General features: G+C 48.6%; 1 protein-coding gene across 1 annotated transcript; it reads right to left on the reverse strand.

The window, feature by feature from the left end:
* Positions 1 to 1,696: 1,696 nt before the first annotated feature.
* Positions 1,697 to 19,047, reverse strand: LOC115457992 (ubiquitin carboxyl-terminal hydrolase CYLD-like). The gene is given in 17 exon segments (XM_030187734.1): positions 1,697 to 2,246; positions 2,360 to 2,576; positions 3,951 to 4,069; positions 4,503 to 4,611; positions 5,560 to 5,692; positions 5,902 to 5,965; positions 6,270 to 6,361; positions 7,213 to 7,335; positions 7,516 to 7,657; positions 7,900 to 8,068; positions 8,169 to 8,443; positions 14,733 to 14,822; positions 15,763 to 15,868; positions 16,065 to 16,202; positions 16,204 to 16,362; positions 17,376 to 17,881; positions 18,949 to 19,047. Coding segments are annotated over 16 exon segments (2,571 nt in total). The 5' UTR covers positions 17,826 to 17,881; positions 18,949 to 19,047; the 3' UTR covers positions 1,697 to 2,061.
* Between the last annotated feature and the right edge of the window lie 1,485 nt (positions 19,048 to 20,532).

Genomic DNA, 20,532 nt, shown 5'->3' on the forward strand with positions numbered 1-20,532 from the left:
TAAGATGGTCTTGGGAAAATCCATTGCTTATTTCTAGGATAAGCAGCATAAAGTCTGTTTTGCTGTTCTGCGATCTTGGCAGCTACTTGTAACCTGGATTGGCCGCTGTTGGAAACAGGATACTGGGCTTGATGAACCTTCATCTTATGCTCTTATAAACAGAGTCTAAGCCCAGGCTCCTGAATACTGAAAGAGTTTGGACTGAAAAGATGTGAATCAGTAAAACAAGAGAGTCGCCAAGGGGACAGGGAACCATGGAACTTACCTTTAACAAGAAGGATGAATCCATTATCCCCTCAGTCATTGTTCGCAGGATTGAGTTATGAGGCGAGAATGTTGCTTTGTCCCCAGGGGCTGTTGAACTCTGCTTCCCTTAATTCTCCTTGCTTCTCCTTATATGTGGAACTAGAGCTTTTTAGGGTTTAATATGACTGAGAAGGAGCATGTCAGGCAGTGGCGTTCCTACCCTCGATGACACCCGGGGCGGATCGCCGATGCCCCCCTCCCCGGGTGCAGCGCACCCCTCCCCCCCAGCAAAATGACACCCCCATGGGTGCACGCCGCTGGGGCGGGGGGTGTCATTTTGCCGGGGGGAGGGGCGCGCTGCAGGAAGTAACCTGTTCCGGGGCAGAGGGAGGGAGCTGCAGCGAACCACCGAAATTACCGTAGCGAACTCGGAGCCCACAGGCGCGCGCCGCGGCACCCCCCAGCGGCGTGCACCCGGGGCGGACCGCCCCCTCCCCTTGGAACGCCACTGATGTCAGGGATTTTCCCATTTTGTGCTTGCTCGTTTCATTTTAATCTGGTGTTCCGGCCCTCTGCTTGCTTCAATCCGGCTACTTAATAGATAACAAACTTGCAAACTCCCTCCCTGGTAGGATATGTTACAGGATAGCCATTCCTGGTATCTCACAGCCAGGCATGTAACAAAACACTCAGCTCCCCTGCTGTTAATGGATTTCAAAATAAAACAATATGCAGCCATTTGTATTTTTAACTGAACTTTAGTATAAAAGAGATATAAACAATGCAGTCAGGTCATTCTTGCAGCCTCTTCACATTTGTCTCCTGTCACTTTAACAGAGAAGGCCTCGAAAGAAAACCCACAAATTACCTTAAAATAATTTTTAAAAAGATCTAGTGTGCATCCGAAGGATAAAATCTATTGCAATAGTTACCAAATCTGATCCTGGAGGCACCCCAGCCGGTCAGGTTTTCGGGATATCCACAATGAATATGCATGAGAGAGTTTTGCATGCAGTGTGGAGGCAGTGCATGCAAATCTCTCTCATGAATATTCATTGTGGATATCCCCAGGGCCGCCGAGAGACTGGGCTGGGCCCGGGGCAAGGCCGCCCCGAGGTGGCTGCCGCCGCTCCCCCCCCCTCCGTCCGCCACAGGGCCGGGCCCCCCTGCATTGAAATCGCAGTCTCACCTCCGTGAAAACAGCGCTGCAGGCAGCAGAACGCCTCCCTTCGGCCCCGCCCTCGTGGAAGTTACGTCAGTTGAGGGCGGGACACAGGGAGGGAAGGAGGCCCGAAGGGAGGCGTTCTGCTGCCTGCAGCGCTGCTTTCACGGAGGTGAGACTGCGATTTCAATGCAGGGGTAGACGGTCGACAACGGAGGGCGGGTGGGACTGCGGCGCCGGGCCCCCCTTGGAGGCCTGGGGAATTTTGTCCCCCCTGCCCCCCTCCTCTCGGCGGCTATGGATATCCCGAAAACCTGATTGGCTGGGGGTGCCTCCAGGACCAGCTTTGGGAACCACTGATGTATTGTTTCTCTCATGCTGAAATTGCCGGCTTGCATGACCAGAGCTAAGAGATCTAGAAGGCTGACAAGGCAATCCTTAATCTGCTATAACCTTCTAGTCTGAGCACACAATATTTATGATTGTCAATAATCAGTGCCCAGTGACATCACAATACAACTGTGTTATGCCGTGGCTGAGGCTGCTGACAATGAGCAGTGACATCACAAAGCCTGTGTCTGATGAGGTCACAATGCCCCATATACCGATGTCTCAGAGTCTGTTCAAGCCATTCAGGAAGTCAGTGGACTCCATTATTTGTACAGGCTGAGGGTGGGACTGTGGTACAAACACATGTAGGCGTCACAGAGCAGGCGACGGGCACAGCTGGGCATAGATTTGAGGTCCAGAGACTGGAGCTCCTGGGGATTCATGTTGAGGTATTCTGCCACCTCTGGGCAAGATGTGACCTGTGGGATGTTAAAACCATTCTGGCCTCCTGCGGGAATACAGATATGGAGACAGAAAGTGAGATGGTGTGTGTGGGAGCGTAAGGAGAAAATGAAGCTGGTGAGAGTGACCCCCCTCCCCATATACAGGCTTTGCCCTTACCTTCTCGGTCTGCCATGCTGTCAAAGAAGCTCCAGTCTGCGTCACCAGGGCCATATTTGGTGAAAGCTACGTAATGACTGGTCTCTATGCATAGGACAGCAAACAACTGCATGGTCTGTCGTGGGACAAAACTAGGAAAACCCGTCTGGTCCAGGAGCTCTTCAGGCAGCTGCAGAGTCTGCGGCTCATGATCTCTCCTGTTCCGGTGACAGTGGACCTGGTGCCCCGGCAGCCAATACAGAACAAAAAGAAAAAGTGAGAACTGTTCCATGACCGCTGCACCTAAAACTAAGAGCACATTCCTCCCTTACTGCCATGCGTTGCTCTCATTGTGGAGAGAAACAGCCTACATCTCAAAATCTCTAATGGGTTCTATAGGCACGGGCAACAATCACACATCAAAATATGCTACCTACATCTAACCTAAATCTTCATTCTGTAATGTAATCCCATGTCTCTTGTTCATCCTCAGTGGAGCAGGGGCGTAGCCAGACACCCAATTTTGGGAGGGCCTGGGCCCAAGATGGGTGGGCAGAAGAACTGTGCCCTGTCCCACAGGTGATTTGGTCTCTCTCTCTCTCTCTCTCGCTCTCTCTCTCGCCTACATTCCAAATGGCCTCTCAAACATCCCCCTCCCTCGCATACCTTTTAAATAGATTTTCACTGGCAGTGAGAAGCAACTAATACACACTGCTCATGTTGGCCCCACAGCCTTCCCTGATGCAACTTCCTGTTTCCACATAGGTGGGAATACATCAGAGAGAAGTTTGAGGGGCCGGTGCAAGCAGTATGTATCAGTTGCTTCTTGCTGCTGTTTACAAGGTACGCAGGAGGGACAACTGTTGGGAGTTTTCAGCTGGTGGGGCTTGAGGATCCCTGCCAGCCACATCATAGGTGTGCTGCTACTGGGTGGTGCCTGAGTCCAAAGTGGGTGGGCCTAGGCCCACCCTTGGCTACGCCACTGCAGTGGAGATGCTCAACAGTTAATGCCTCATGAAAAACAACATGGGAAACAAACTCACAGCATGAAGACATTAACTCCAGCTGAACTTTCTTCTGACTGCTCACGATTTGGGAACATTTGATGAACTGGGGGGGAGGGGAACGCCTAGAACACAACATGATCATATTGGGGGTAATTCTATAGAGATCGCCCCAAGTTAGGTGTCAGGATGATGAGTGCTAAGTGTGAATTCTATAACGGCAGTTAGTGTGCATAACTAGTAATTCATAGTGTTAAGTTACTCGCCTAACTTCAGGCGTAAATACTTACGCTAACTCAAGTGCTTTCATAAATGCTTGGGACTAATTTATACAGTTAGGTACATAACTGCTAGTATTCTACAATCCATGCGCTTACCTGCCTAACATGCCCTGACCCTCCCAGGTCTACTGCCCCCACCCCCACGACTGTGCTCTTGAATTTGAGCACACAACTTATAAAATTGCGACCAAAGGCATTTATGTGCCTAACTGCCACTTAACACTAATTATAGCCAATAATTAGCTGTTAAGGCCAATTAATGGCCAAGTCATTAAGTTGGAAAGTTAGGGGTGCAACTTTCTAGAATTCGAGGTTTAATGACCTTACCTGCTTGTTGCAGATCATGCAGTACTGCTTGATGCCACCGGGTGTAATGTTGAGGTCCTCGTAGCAATCTCTGCATTCCACAAGGGCTAGCGCCTGACAGATGCAGCACTCCCTGGGAGCTGAGGACATTGAAAGGGAATAAGATCTCTATCAACCTATTCACCTACCACCCACCCACCCACCCAAGAATTAGTTCACCAGTACTACCATCCATCAACATTCAATCATTGTCTATCCATTCGATTTCATGGAGTACCTTTATATACCCACAGAACCACCCATTAATCTAGGCATTGTTCTACCAGCCCATCCAGTCATCTAGGAATACATCCTACAGTTAATCTGTTCACCACTCCATTCTCCAATCTACCCAGACATTCACCAGTCTACCACCTCTGGCCATCCATTCTCCAACCGATTCTCATCCTCTAAAACAACGCTTCTCTCGTTCATCTATCCGCCAATTCCTCGGCTTCAGGAGTTTACTAAAATTCCTTGCTCTTGGCCCACTGTGTCACTGATCAGCACACTGCGGGCATAGCTGGTCCTTACTGTCTTCCAGCAGGTTGGTAATGTCCAGTTCCAGCGTAGGCAGGATAGTAGTGAACATTTTGAAGTTTTTCCCGTTCCGAGGCATCTGAATGATGAGACAGGAGGGGGCCTAGATGGGAGACAGAGAAAGATTGCTCCGTGGTCAATCCTTTCATCATTACAAAGCTTTTTTAGAGTATCAATTTTTTTTTTTTTTGGGGGGGGAGTGGGTACAGAAAGAATGTCCCTGTTTATTAGATGTCCTAATACCGCTGGTCTGTTGTGGGACAACTCTGTGCGTAATCTAATTTTCCTGAAAGCACCCTAAAAACTCAGTTCTTCTCGTCATGTTAAGAGCACAAGAAGCTATGGCTGGGACAGGCCTCCAAAGGCCATCTGGTTTATTCTTTTCTCTTAGTTCACCTGAGCACTCCGAACACAGGTTTGATGCAATAATATGGTCCTCTGAAGCAGGAGAAATTCCAGGAGGTCTCTCTCTCTCTCTCTTTTAACCAGCCCTGCAGTCCAAAAATGCACAAAGACTGGAGGGCTGACTGGTGCCAGGAGGAACCTGGGCTGACTAGTTAACCTTACAGGCTTTCCTCCCTCATCTGCTGTTCTGTCAGAAAGGAAACTCTCCTTCCTCTCTTGTACCCATATGACTTGTATCAATCTTTCATCTTCAGCTGTGGGCCAAAGAAAACTACAGAGGAAATATCCAGAGATGGACAAGAAGTTGGTTCCAAGAGCAAGGGATGGTAAAAGGGAATTTGTAAGTAGAAACATCACAGAGGAACTGAGCAGCAACAGTTGGTAGTTTCAAGCATGTCTGTAGCCGGAAAGGAGGCAAACGAAGATCTAGAAATGAAAGACAGTTGCTGTGGGTACATTAGGGAAGGTCATCCAGGCCGCAGGCCAAGTTATGGAAAAGTCTGAATAATTATTGCGAGAACACCACAAATTGGTCCTTGCTCATTAAGTTGACCATGGTGGGATTTGAACCTGTGGCTCAAAGGCTTCTAAAACTGTCACAGTTGGAGAGAAGAGTTACCCCCTCCACTGACATGTGACCTCTCACCTCTGTAAACTTAAGGTCACTGGTGACCAGTGACCACTCCAGGAGCTGCTGGACACTGGGGACGCTGACAGACTGTTTTCGTTCCATGAAAATCTGGTAGAAGATGCAGCCATGGGGTTCCTTCCCTGAAGACCTGATGAAATGGAGGTATGATGGGTAGGTTGTCAAGAGAATGGAGGACAGATGGACAAGACAGGCCCTTTGGAATCAGGAAAAGAGACTCACCCTAGAAGACCTAGAGACAGATGGTGTTAGAAATATGAAGACACAAGAGAGGATGACTAAGCAGATGAACATTCACTACAGAAGGCCTGAACCATCCCAGAAGTGTCCCTTCCTTACCTAATCTTAAACAGTGGATCCACCTTTAACACCTGGAAGAGCTGATGGAGAAATTCCTCTGGGTCTGTGTGGAGAGAGCAGAAGCTGGATGAGGAGACAATCCCAGGTGGACTGAGAGATGATCACAGTAAAATAAATATCTTGGGTAGAGGATAGGCCATGTTTCATGCCAGCCAACTCTCAGACTTCTCTAATATTACTCCAGTAAAAACATCTCTATGTCACAACTTACTACACATAACAAGAGTGTTCTGTGTTTTAAGCATCTGAAAGAGAAACTGGATTACTGCAGAGATCTCCATATTTATGGCTCCTGCTCCCTACATAAGAGATCAGTCCTCAGCATACCCCTCCCACCGTTTCCACACCTTTCTCCTCGCTGGTGAATCCTGAGGACCGACCCTCCACTTCAAGGATCTTCCGCAGGGCCATCACTTTGGTGGCACACACATAACCATTCCTAGGTAGAGGACAACAAAAAATTATGAGAGGGTAAGTGTCCCCTCCAGTGGAGTGACTTGAAATCCCCCCCTCGCCTCCTTTGTAAGGATCATTCCGATACAGTGCTTACACTGCTATACAGTCTGCACCTCAGATCATTACACTGCTTTACAGGAATACTATTCCCATGCTTTATACAATTTATTTATTAGGATTTATTTACTGCCTTTTTGAAGGAATTCAGTCAAGGCGGTGTACAGTAAGAATAGATCAAACATGAGCAATAGGCAATTACAGCAGTAAAAATATTCAAATAATACAAAGTATGGCATGGTATACTACTTACAATGTCAACACAAGATGTAATAGGACATTTTAATTGATAGTGAAGGGTAAAGCAAAGATGGAACATATAGATGAGTAAGAAAGTAGGAAGAATTAGAAAGTAAGGTGATTGATTTGAAGAAAGTTCCACGTGAGTTCAGAGAGATGGTTAAATATCATCTCAGCTAGTACATATTGTGTTGTCATTGCAAGTAGTACACCATGCCATACTTTATATTGTTGTTCGAATATTTTTACTGCTCTAATTGCCTATTGCTCATGTTTGATCCATTCTTACTGTACACTGCCTTGAGTGAATTCCTTCAAAAAGGCGGAAAATAAATCCTAATAAATAAATATTCCAAGATAATGGAATCAAAGTTTACACAGGTTTAATCCATATATCAATGTGCACTAGAACTGAAATCTAGATCAGACAGTGTTCCTGGCACTTGGGGAGAACCTGACTTTTCTGCCTCCTCTGTGCAGTTAATTAGTGGGACTCACGGTAGGTCGACGGGAGAGAAGGGTCATTCAGGTACTCACTTGCGCAGAGGGTTGACTATCTCAGTACGCAGGAGGTCCCGTGTAGTACTGTATGAATCGCTGTCATTCTTGTCCCGGGGACGCAGGAGAATAGTGTCCAGGACAGAAGAGAAGGCAAACATACTGGAGAGAGACAGAGAGATGGACAAAAGGGGAGAGTAATGGACAGAGGAAACAAGATAATGCCAATAGCAGGAAGACAGACAGTGAGTGGGAGAGAGAGAGGGGGTGGGGTGGGAGAGAGGAAAAGACATGGATGCCAAAGACAGAAAGACTGAGGTAAGGGGCTCCTCCACCACTCACCAGAAGAGTGTAGCATCCAAGTAACAGGAATTACAGTGGCCCTGAATTCCTTTCTTCCAGCCCATGAGCTGCTCCCCTCCCTCAGGACCGGTGTCTGGGGGGGTGTCCTCATCCACCCTCTCACTTGCGTAGTCCCTGAATGCTGAAGGTAAAGGGTAGGGAGAAAAGAGAGGACAGGAGGTGTCACAGGAGCCCTTCACTCCATTTGCTGTCATTCCATGCAGTGCATTCTGGAACTTGCAGTCCTGCTTTTCTCTCAACACATCCTGGGATATGTTGGGACGATCATTTAAAAGCGCCAGGAGCTTTCTAAATGCTCTGGGTTAGACTCGGATTGTTCAACTATGAGGTTTCAGCATCTCCCCTCCCCCTCCCCATACGAACCTATGGAGTTGCAGTGCTGGGCCTGATTGGCAGGGAACTGTAGGGAGCAGAATCGGGAGTCTGGCCGACAGTGTCGCAGTTTGACAAACAGAGCTTTGCTGGGAGCACAGTGGAAATAGCGGGAACCCCTGTAGGTACCATCTGTGCAAACCGAAGGCATGGGATCTTCCTAGTGAGCAAAGAGGGAGGGAGGGGGAGACAACCAATGCAGAGGCGTGAAATAGTGTCACCGCAGTCTTATCCTCCACCACATCACCCCAGACACTTACCACTTCCAAGCCGGCTATCGTCTCTGCAAAATCGGGGTGCTCCCCTATCCAGCGGATTACCCCAAAGATAGGTGGGTCGTGCACCTCCACCATGGAGTTGATCTCTAGTGGGGGGTAGTGGAGGTTCTCAGCCAAGGAGCCGGGTCCCAACGACAGCAGTAGGCTCTCTTCCTGGGGGCTGGGAGACGCCTGGCGCTCTTCGGAGACAGGAGACGGGGCGGGTGGAGGCAGAGGTTCCTCCGCTGGGCTTTCGGTGAACTTGGCTTGTTTACCATCTGTGGGGCGGACACAAGACACCAATGACAAGGTGCCTGGGGGAGGTCCTGGCATTCAGGGGGCCACACGAAGGTTGCAGATAAGAGAGATTTACCCAATGAACAGAGTTCCTGGGGAGGAATGTAGGGAGAGATGAGAGTGGAGAGGTATTGAGGAGCTGCAGAGTGAATGCACTTGTAAGTCAATAAAAGGAGTTTGAACTGTATATGGGATCGGATAGGGAGCCAGTGAAGTGACTTGAGGAGAGGGCTAATATGAGCATAGCGACACTGGCGAAATATTAGTCGTGCAGCAGAATTTTGAACAGATTGAAGGGGAGAGAGATGGCTAAGTGGGAGACCTGTGAGAAGCAAGTTGCAATAGCCTAAGTGAGAGGTGATTAAGAGTGTGGATAAGGGTTCTGGTAGTGTCCTCAGAAAGGAAAGGGCGAATTTTGGTGATATTATAGAGAAAGAAACAACAGGTTTTAGCAGTCTGTTGGATATGTGCAGAGAGAGAGAGAGAGGGAGAAGTGAAAGATAACCCTGAACTCTGGTGGGCTACAACTCATCAAAAAAAGCTTAACACCATCATCGTAGTCTTGATTAGGGACAATGGCTATTACCCAGTTTCTTCAAAAAAGCAGTAAAATAAATCAATTCATGGCTCACTACAGGTATGAGTGAACTTAACTATTCTGAGATCACCCTGTCTTTGTTCTCTCCCTTTCTACATCCTGCCCTGTACCTTTCAGTTCCTTCTGGATACTCCGTAGCCCCCCTCCCCCCCTTCTCAAGTGCATCTTCTCCTGAACTTCACTTCATGCATTTGACCCAATGGACTCTGGTCCTCAAACTGAGAATTGGGGGTTACAGAGGACGGGCAGACTGGATGGGTCATATGGCCTTTATCTGCCGTCATGTTTCTATGTTTCTAAACACTCAAATCTCAGTACGTTGTTTAGTCTATAAGCTGCCACCTGTCTCTGTCTTTTCGGTTCCACAAGACTAACAGGTCACCCCCCTATGAAAGATTTTAGCGTCTGGGTGGGCTGTGGCAGTTTCCACTTCCTGTTAACGCTGGTTCAGTGAAAGCCACTGGAGATTATGCTTCCATCAGGCCCACCCAGCTAAAATGCATTCATTATTATTACTGTTACTGTTTCTCTATTTTGAAACAGAGCTAAATACCTTGATCTCCTTCGCCCTCAGCAGGAGAAGCACTTTTAGGCCCCTCATCAAACCAATCTGCTTCTCAAATGCAGGAGCCACTCATCAGTGCACTCGAGAAGTTTATTTATTGGGATTTATTAACCGCCTTTAGGAAGAGATTCAAACTAAAGGTACTCTTTGCTGCTCAAAGACAAAAAGAGTTTGAGGAACAGAGTCAGTGTAGCCAAGGTGACACTCTTATACAATAAGAGGCACAGTGCGTTCCATGTATTAGGACTTCTTGGCATAGTGGCTGCTGGTAGGTGTTATTTGTTTTCTTTTACTTAACCAGGAAACAGAAAAAGAAACAGACCTTTTGAGGAAAAACAGACTTTTATTGGTTGTTCAAAGCTCCCGGGACTCTCACACAAGTGCCCGATATGGACATGTTTCGCCGGCAGAGGCGTAGCTGGACTCGGTATTTTGGATGGGCCCTTCCCCCAACCACACACATTTTTAAGAACATGAGAGGTTTTTGTTTTCATCTACCCCCTTCCTTCCTTGAAGACGGCCAGAAATGGAGCTTGACGTACAGGCTCAGGAAGTCTATGCCAGGCATATGATACAGCAAGATAAAAGGAACTCTTACTCACACTCACACTCACACTCACACTCTTACTCATACTGACACTCACACTCACACTCACACTCTTACTCACACTCACACTCTTACTCACACTCACACTCACACTCACACTCTTACTCACACTCTTACTCACACTCACACTCTTACTCACACTCACACTCTTACTCACACTCATACTCACACTCACACTCTTACTCACACTCACACTCTTACTCAACTCTTACTCACACTCACACTCATACTCACACTCACACTCACACTCTTACTCATACTCACACTCTTACTCACACTCTTACTCACACTCACACTCACACTCTTACTCACACTCACACTCTTACTCACACTCACACTCTTACTCACACTCACACTCTTACTCAAAATCAAGCCCTGATTTTGGAGTCTGACTTGGACATAGTTGCAGTCACAGAGACATGGCTCAATGGTTCCCATGAATGGGATGTAAACATACCAGGCTATAATCTTTTTAGGAAGGATAGAGAGGGACGTATAGGTGGAGGAGTAGCTCTGTATGTGAGAAATTATATCCCAGCAACTGAAATGACAGGGAACTGGGGAAAGGAAGAAGCGATATGGATCACCTTAAAAAGAGAGGATAGAACATTGGTCCACGTGGGTGTTGTCTATAGACCCCCGACACAATTGGAAGAACTAGATAAAGATCTAGTTGGGGAAGAAAAGAGAGGTGCTGTTGTTGGGAGATTTTAATCTGCCGGATGTAGATTGGAAGGTTCCGTCTGCGAAATCGGAAAGAAGTAGATAGATTGTGGATGCTTTCCAAAGTGCTCTGCTCAGACAAATGGTGAACGAACCCACGAGGGAGGGAGCCACGTTGGATCTGGTGCTCACGAATGGGGATAGTGTGTCAAATGTCCGAGTGGCTGCGCACCTGGGAAACAGTGACCATCAAACGGTTTGTTTTGATGTAACGGCTCATGTGGATGGCGGCCACTCTAAACTCAAAGTCCTGGATTTCAAGCGAGCTGACTTTAACAAAATGGAAGAATACCTGAGGAAGGAGCTGATGGGCTGGGAGGACATACGAGAAGTGGAAGGACAGTGGTCCAGGCTAAAAGAAGTAATAAACAGGGCCACAGACCTTTATGTAAGGAGAGTAAATAAAAGCAAGAGAAAAAGGAAACCAATATGGTTCTCAAAGCAAGTGGCTGAGAAAATAAAGATTAAAGAGTTAGCGTTCCAGAAATATAGAAAATCTCAAGAGGAGGAACACGGGGAGGAATACCGGATGAAACTGAAAGAAGCCAAGAGAGAGGTACGTCTGGCGAAGGCGCAAGCGGAAGAACAAATGGCTAGAAATGTAAGGAAGGGAGACAAAAACTTCTTCAGGTATATTAGTGAAAGGAGAAAGACTATAAAGGGAATTGTGAGACTAAAAGATACAACAAAACGCTATGTAGAAAATGATGAAGAAAAAGCCAATTTGCTAAATAGATACTTTTGTTCTGTTTTCACTGAAGAAAACCCTGGGGAAGGACCGAGAGGGACTGGCAAAAGTACACCTGAGAATGAGGTGGATAGAGCGCCGTTCACAGAAGAGAGTGTGTATCAACAACTTGGAAAGCTGAAGGTGGACAAAGCCATGGGGCCGGACGGGATCCACCCCAGAGGGAGCTCAGAGAGGTTCTGGCGGGTCCTCTTAAAGACTTGTTTAATAAATCCTTGGAGACGGGAGAGGTTCCGAGGGATTGGAGAACGGCGGAGGTGGTCCCTCTTCACAAAAGTGGGGATAGGGAAGAAGCTGGAAACTACAGGCCGGTAAGCCTCACTTCGGTTATTGGAAAAGTAATGGAAGCCATGCTGAAGGAAAGGATAGTGAATTTCCTGGAAGCCAATAAGTTGCAAGATCCGAGACAACATGGTTTCACCAAAGGGAAATCATGCCAAACGAATCTCATTGAATTCTTTGACTGGGTGACAGGAGAATTAATTCAAGGACGTGCTATGGACGTCATCTACTTAGATTTCAGCAAGGCTTTTGACCCGGTTCCCCACAGGAGGCTCTTAAATAAACTAGACGGCCTGAAGATAGGACCCGAAGTGGTGAACTGGATTAGGAACTGGTTGACGGACAGACGCCAGAGGGTGGTGGTGAATGGAGTTCGCTCGGAGGAGGGAAAGGTGAGTAGTGGAGTGCCTCAGGGATCGGTGCTGGGGCCGATTCTGTTCAATATATTTGTGAGTGACATTGCCAAGGGGTTACAAGGTAAGGTTTGCCTTTTTGCGGATGACACCAAGATTTCCAACAGAGTGGACACCCCGGAGGGTGTGGAAAACATGAAAAAAGATCTGAAGAAGCTAGAAGAATGGTCTAATGTTTGGCAATTAAAATTCAATGCGAAGAAATGCAAAGTGATGCACTTGGGGAGTAGAAATCCAAGGGAGACGTATGTGTTAGGCGGGGAGAGTCTGATAGGCACGGACGGGGAGAGGGATCTTGGGGTGATAGTATCTGAGGACCTGAAGGCGACGAAACAGTGCGACAAGGCGGTGGCAGTAGCTAAACGATTGCTAGGCTGTATAGAGAGAGGAGTGACCAGCAGAAGAAAGGAGGTTTTAATGCCCCTGTATAAGACATTGGTGAGGCCCCACCTGGAGTATTGTGTTCAGTTTTGGAGGCCGTACCTTGCGAAGGATGTTAAAAAAAATGGAAGCGGTGCAAAGAAAAGCTACGAGGATGGTATGGGATTTACGTTACAAGATGTATGAAGAGAGGCTTGCTGACCTGAACATGTACACCCTGGAGGAAAGGAGGAACAGGGGTGATATGATACAGACGTTCAAATATTTGAAAGGTATTAATCTGCAAACGAATCTTTTCCGGAGATGGGAAGGCGGTAGAACGAGAGGACATGAAATGAGATTGAAGGAGGGCAGACTCAGGAAAGATGTCAGGAAGCATTTTTTCACGGAGAGGGTGGTGGACGCTTGGAATGCCCTCCCGCGGGAAGTGGTGGAGATGAAAACGGTAACAGAGTTCATACATGCATGGGATATGCATAGAGGAATCCTGTGCAGAAGGAATGGATCCTCAGAAGCTTAGCTGAAATTGGGTGGCGGAGCAGTTGGGGGGAAGAGGGGGTGGTGGTTGGGAGGCGAGGATAGGGGAGGGCGGACTTATACGGTCTGTACCAGAGCCGGTGATGGGAGGCGGGGACTGGTGGTTGGGAGGCGAGAAATACTGCTGGGCGGACTTATATGGTCTGTGCCCTGAAAAGGACAGGTACAAATTCAAGGTAAGGTATACACATATGAGTTTGGCATGGGCAGACTGGATGGACCATGCAGGTCTTTATCTGCCGTCATCTACTATGTTACTATGTTACTATGTTACCCTACATCTTCTCCCTGTCCTCTGCGGGGTCCCGGCATCTGCAGTCCTGTCTCTGAACGCTGTCCCTCCCCGATGTCATAAGTACATAAGTACTGCCATACTGGGAAAGACCAAAGGTCCATCGAGCCCAGCATCCTGTTCCCAACAGTGGCCAATCCAGGTCACAAATACCTGGCAAGATCCCAAAAAACTACAAAACATTTTATGCTGCTTATCCCAGAAATAAGCAGTGGATTTCCCCCCAAGTCAATTTAATAACGGTCTGTGGACTTTTCCTTTAGGAAGCCGTCCAAACCTTTTTAAAACTCCGCTAAGCTAACCGCCTTTACCACATTCTCTGGCAACGAATTCCAGTCAGTACAGGCATCCTCGGCGCCTGCAGCGATTCACTCTCGCTGTTTGCGCAGGCCCCGCAGGCTTCCGTCTGCCATGTCGTGCCCTCACTGACATCACTGCCTGCGTCCTGTCTGGTGGAACGCGGCAGATGGAAGCCTGTGAGGCCAGCGCAAGCAACAAGAATGAATTGCAGCAGGCACCGGTAGTGGGAGGCGGGGCTGGTGGTTGGGAGGCGGGGATAGTGCTGGGCAGACTTATACGGTCTGTGCCCTGAAAAAGACAGGTACAAATGAAGGTAAGGGATACACAAAAAATGGCACATGTGAGTTTATCTTGTTGGGCAGACTGGGTGGACCGTGCAGGTCTTTTTCTGCCGTCATCTACTATGTTACTATATCTTCAGCTGGTGGAGCTGGGGATCCCCACTAGCTACCACTAAACATGTGCTACTGTTGGGTGGGCCTGAAATCTAAGTGGGTGGGCCCTGGCCCACCCAGGCCCACCTGTGGCTATGCCACTGCCTCACCTCCTCCTCCATTACTATGGAAACCGCACTTGAGTTTTGGTTTGAGCTGTCTCTACTGCCACTGAGGCGCTCAAACGAAAATCCAGGGCCAAGATGGAGGTGTCGCAGCAACACTCTGCTGCCTATCAAAATTTTGTTGCTGGAGGCACGTTTTAATGTCACCTGTGCCCAAATCTGACCTGGATTGTTGGAAAACAATGAAAACAATGTTGATGAAAAGGTGGAGGGTAACACCTGGAAAGGGAAAAGGGCGGGAAAGGAGATCGCACCCCCAACTCACCCCTCTGTCTGCTGTGCAGCAACCGGTTCTGCGGAAGTTTATCTGCTCCTCCACGGGAGAGAAAGGAGCTCGTCTCATCCTTGCCAGAAACTGTCAAACAAGAAAGGAGACCCCCCACCCAACAAACAATGTTAAATACAATGTTAAACCTCTCCCACTCCAATCTCACATCAGTTGCTCTGAGAATAATTACACCGATGGTATGTGCAATTCTTTATAAGCAGTTAAAGGCTCCCTGCACTCAACACCGGAGTGAAGAAGAGAAACGTTCAGGACAACTAAACACAGCGGAAAAAACTAAGCTCATCTGATATTTTTGTAATTTAAACGGGATCCCTCTTAATTCTGCTCCGTGGAAATATCAACACTTCCAAGGAGCAATGGTGCCACCATGTGGACAAAGAGCAGATTGTAGCACCTTCACTCAGGAAGGGGCACAGTTGAATCTTTTTTTCAGACTACCCAGCCGCCCAGGGAAATAAATGTTGACATGCAAGATACAGTATTTTGTATTGTCCTATGCCAGTCCTTATACAGTTGTTCACACAGGTAAAAAGTATCACCTATGACAGGTGTCTTGTTAAAATGCTGAATTAAACTCTGGAATTCGTTGCCAGAGAATGTGGTAAAGGCGGTTAGCTTAGCGGAGGTTAAAAAAGGTTTGGACAGCTTCCTAAAGGAAAAGTCCAAAGACCGTTATTAAATGGACTTGGGGAAAATCCACTGTTTCTGGGAGAAGCAGTATAAAATGTTTTGTACATTTTTGGGATCTTGCCGGGTATTTGTGACCTGGATTGGCCACTGTTGGAAACAGGATGCTGGGCTCAATGGACCTGTGGTCTTTCCCAGTATGGCAATACTTATGTACTTAGATAGTGAGTCTGAAATCAAAACTCTCCGGCTATGCTATGGGCCCCCCCCATGAGACTGTGTGTAAGTGCAGAGGGTAGGAAAGAGAAAAGCCAAGACGGAGACAAAACTGTTAGGCACGCGCCCAAGCGGGAAAACAGTCCCAATTCCTGGACTTCACCTTTGAACACTTTGTGCTGTGGCAGGAGAATTCCATAGTCTGGTGAGGGGATGTCACAGATTTTCTTCTCATTGATGTACCCGTCCCAGCTACCCACCGGCTTGTCCTGCGCCAAATGAACAAAGGAATTAATACAAGAGAGAGAGAGAGAGAGAGAGAGAGAAAGAAAGAGAACACAGGTTGGTTTCCACAACATCCAGTTTGCCACCACATTAAGGAGATGCTGTAGATTCCTTAAAGTGGCTGCAATCACTCATAATAATTCCTAGAGGCGCGTGTACGGAGGGGAGGGACTGTCTCACCAGAAGGATACCCACAAAGGCGCAGGTTTTAGCTCGCTTGGGTAGGTAGCCACAGAAGACCACCGTCCCGGTCGGCCGGCTGTCTTCCATCACAAAGAAGATTTTGTCTCCCTCCTGCAGCAGGATATCCGCGTCCTTTTGGGGGGGCGACAGGGGTGCGGGACCTAGGGGCACGTTCAGGACCATCTGCCAGTTCGATGCGGCTCACTGGGACGAAGACACCCGAATTCTCAGCACAGGAGAAGAACTTCTGACCCTTGAAGGAGCCGTCGGTGAAGCCCTTACCGGTAGCTGAACCCTGGACGGGGGGGAAAAAAAAGAATTTGGGCGAAAAAGAAATCCATTGCATGTTTGGTAAGGACATTGGGGCATCAGAGAAGGAAGGGATTGATTTAAATAGTTAAACAACTTTCAAACAACAACAAAACCAGGGAACACAAGATGAAGCTAGAATATGGTAGATTTAAAACAAATAGGAGAAAGTTTTTCTTTACTTTATTTTTTTGTTACATTTGTACCCTGCGCTTTCCCACTCATGGCAGGCTCAATGCGGCTTACATGGGGCAATGGAGGGTTAAGTGACTTGCCCAGAGTCACAAGGAGCTGCCTGTGCCTGAAGTGGGAATCGAACTCAGTTCCCCAGGACCAAAGTCCACCACCCTAACCACTAGGCCACTCCTCCACTGTTGCTACTATTTGAGATTCTACATACCATGTCCCTTTGGAGTCCACTTGTCTGTCCCTTATAACTGGACTCTATTACTATACCAGCCCTGAAAGTAGGAATGTGGGTAATGGACTCAACACACTCCTTAGAGGGAACGCTAGAAACTGCCCCCCTCCCCTCTTGATACCTACAATCCGCAGTGACTGCAAGATTCTTAATAAGATAACACGGAAGTGGGAGAACACCCAGCTGCACCAGTCTCATCCTTCTACCCCTCTTACAATCCCTTCCTTACACCTAAGGTCAACCTGTGGCCATTTTCTCTATCCTCATGCCTTAGAAATAACTTTCAAGTGATGACCAGTATTTGCTTAGGGCTCCTAAGGGGTGGGAATTGCTGTTTGAGAGAAAGTTTGTATCTTCTCGGGGTGTGAAATAAAAAAAAAATAGAAAAATAATTCAAATAACAAAACAAATCAACCATCCTCATAGAATTTTCCAGGAGAGGCGCTCACTGTAAGCTCTTGGGGGAAGGGACCTCACAAATCTTTCCTGCTTATTTCACGACAGCAGAGTATTTGGGTTTCCAGATTGGGTGTACATAAGGGAAGTGTTTGTTAGATTCTACGGGATATTCCACTCACCAATAATTCCACACCAAAAAGGATGCCGGAATCTCCCTTTGATTTGCCGAGGGGACCCCGGTAACGCACCACACCAAGGACCCGGTCCACTGACGCAGAGGTCACCTGCACTCGCACACGATCTCCCTTCCTGACGCGGGAGAGCCCCTGCAGTCGGGACTCATCGTTGACCAGAGCCAGGCGCTCCTCGCCATCGGTGACGGGTTCCAGGAGCCCTGCGATGCGTTCCCCAATCTCCCTCAGGTCTTGCAGTTCCAGCCTCAGCGCCTGCTCTGTGTCCAGGACCGTCAGCCAAGGAGGGCGTCGGGATCCCCTCCGGGAGTCGTCAGCTTCCATCCGCAACAGGGAGCCCTGCACCACCCTGACTGTACCGTCCTCATCGCTGCCATATACATCCTTCACGGTGATGAAGTAGCGAGGGGATTCCGGGGATCTCTGGGGGCCCGACATGTCACTTTCCTGTCTGACTCCTTAAAAAGACAGTAGTGACTCCCTCAGAACATAACCTGCATGGAAGTAAAGAGAGAACAGTCGCACACCTGAGAAAAACATTCCCCCCTTCCAGGGCCGCCGAGAGGGGGGGCGGGGGGGGGACAAAACTCCAAGGGGGCCCAGCGCCGAGGTCTCTCTCCTTCTCTTGCTCCCAGGCCGCCGGGGCTGCAGTCCCCAGTCTCACTTGCCTGCCCTCGGATCCATCGATAGCCCCCCTCCGTCCGCCACCGGGCCCCCTGCATTCAAATCGGCAGCGCCTCACCTCCGTGTGAAAGCGGCAGATCGCCTCCCTTCGGGTCCTCCCTCACTGTGTCCCGCCCTCGTCACTTCCTGTTTCCGCGAGGGCGGGGCACAGTGAGGGAAGGCCCGAAGGGAGGCGATCTGCCGCTTTCACACGGAGGTGACTGAGGCGCTGCCGATTTGAATACAGGGGGGCCCGGTCACGGTGGTGGACGGAGGGGGGCTATCGACGGAGCCGAGGGCAGGCAGGTGAGACCGGGGACTGCAGCGCCGGTGGCCTGAGAACAGGAGAGGTAGGCGACAGTGGTAGGGATGGGGGGGGGGGGCCACGGCGGCCTTGCCCCGGGGTCGGCTCAGTCTCTCGGCGGCCCTGCCCCCTTCCTGAAACACAGAGGGGCTGTCACTCCTGCCTTTCAGTACTGAGTCCTTCCTCCCCAGACACACACACACATTTGCTATACCAGTATATCTCAAGTCTGCCTGCCAGCAACCCTTGCTATTCCAGTACAGAGCTCTACCAATGCACCTCATTCCTGCCCTAAAGTGGGTAGCGAGAATAGATACGTACAAGTGCGGTAAAGTAAGATTTATGCCCAAAATGCATCGTCTTGCGTTTTCTATCAGCTCGGAGGAGGAATCCAACACTTTCAGCCAGACCAAAAGAGAAAGGAAACCAGGAGGAATCAAAAGAAACCTTGCAGCAGCCTCGCAAAAACCCTTTGGCCCCCCTTTCCACGTTTTAACCCTGGTGCCTGCTAACCTCGTTCACTTTTCGCCCCTTTGCACAGAAATGCAAAGAAAAATTAGGAGGATGAGAGAGACGATCTGGGGTTGTTCTTACCATGAAGGGGGTTTGGGAGCAGCAGGGGGAGGCAGAAGGATCCAGGAAGCTGATGTGCCCAGATGTTGCCCCAAACTTGCACAGCTGTCTCTTCCTGGAACTCAGTTCCTTCTTAGGCAGCATTGAGGCTGGTCTCTGGCTGCAGGGGGCGGAGTTTGGGGGGGGGGGTGATAGGCAGCCGCCAGGCCCAATCAGCACAGGCAAGAAAGCTTGGCAGGAAGTGGCAAGTCCCGTCTTTCTCTCCCTCTCACTTCTCCTCCCCCCACTCTGTCAGAGGCTCCCGGGAACGATGGAGCACACATCTGTGCCGTATTCACGTTTCACGCGTGCTCTTCAGTTCTCTGTGCTGCATTCAGAATTGGCGTGCATCGGTGTGCTGCCTGCTCTTCAGCTGTCTGTGCTGTATTCACTGGCAGAGTTGCATCAAGGAGCCTGCGGCTTAAGCTATGTATGATAAGGAACAAGTTTGGGCTGTTCTTTTGCTTTAGCAGGATTTGCGCCGTTTTCAAGTTCTGTGTCTATATCAGTGTGACCCCCCTGCTCTGGGCTTTTCAGTTCTCTGTGCTGTAGTCAAGATTTGCGTGTATTCGTGGTGTGATGGCTGTACGGGACCCTGCTGAAGATCTGCCCTTCAGCCGTCTGTGCTGTAGTCAAGATTTGCGTGTATTCGTGGTGTGATGGCTGTACGGGACCTTGCTGAAGATCTGCCCTTCAGCCGTCTGTGCTTTATTGCATGATTTGCTGCCCGAGTTTTATTAAGGGGCTGATGCTTAAGTTATTGCACTCAGCTTTTCGGTTGGCCCTTCTGTTTTCTGGGTAAATATAGAGCAGAGAGATGCGGTAGCCGTGTTAGGCCATTTTTAAAGGTAACATATTGTAACCTAGTAGATGACGGTCCATCCAGTCTGCTCAACAAGATAAATTCACATGTGCCACATTTTGTGTATACCTTACCTTGATTTGTACCTGCCCTTTTCAGGGCACAGACCGTATAAGTAATCAATATAAATAAAAAAAAATCAAACAGAGAAAAGAAGATGGTACCTTTTTTATTGGACTAACTACTACTACTACTTAACATTTCTAGAGCGCTACTAGGGTTACGCAGCGCTGTACAGATTAAGAAAGGAGCTTACAATCTAATGGGCGAAATGTCAAGTTGGGGCAGTCCAGATTTCCTGAATAGAGGTATGTATGGTGGTTAGGTGCTGAAGGCGACATTGAAGAGGTGGGCTTTTAGCAAGGCAGGGAGGGGGCCTGGCGTATGGGCTCAGGGAGTTTGCTCCAGGCAAGGGGTGAGGCAAGGCAGAAAGGGCGGAGCCTGGAGTTGGCAGTGGTGGAGAAGGGTACCAACAGGAGGGATTTATCTTATTGGACTAAACTTAATAGATTTCTTGATTAGCTTTCGAAGGTTCCCTTCTTGGTCAGATCAGAAATAAGCAAATGTTGGTAGATGACCGTGTGTATAAGTGAAACATCAAATCATGTCAGTGACAGTCTAACAGGATGACAGTGGGTTTATTTATTATTACATTTGTACCCCGCGCTATCCCACTCAAGGCAGGTTCAGTGTGGCTGACATAA

This window comes from Microcaecilia unicolor, chromosome 14 (genome assembly GCF_901765095.1).
Source record: "Microcaecilia unicolor chromosome 14, aMicUni1.1, whole genome shotgun sequence".
NCBI lineage: Eukaryota > Metazoa > Chordata > Amphibia > Gymnophiona > Siphonopidae > Microcaecilia > Microcaecilia unicolor.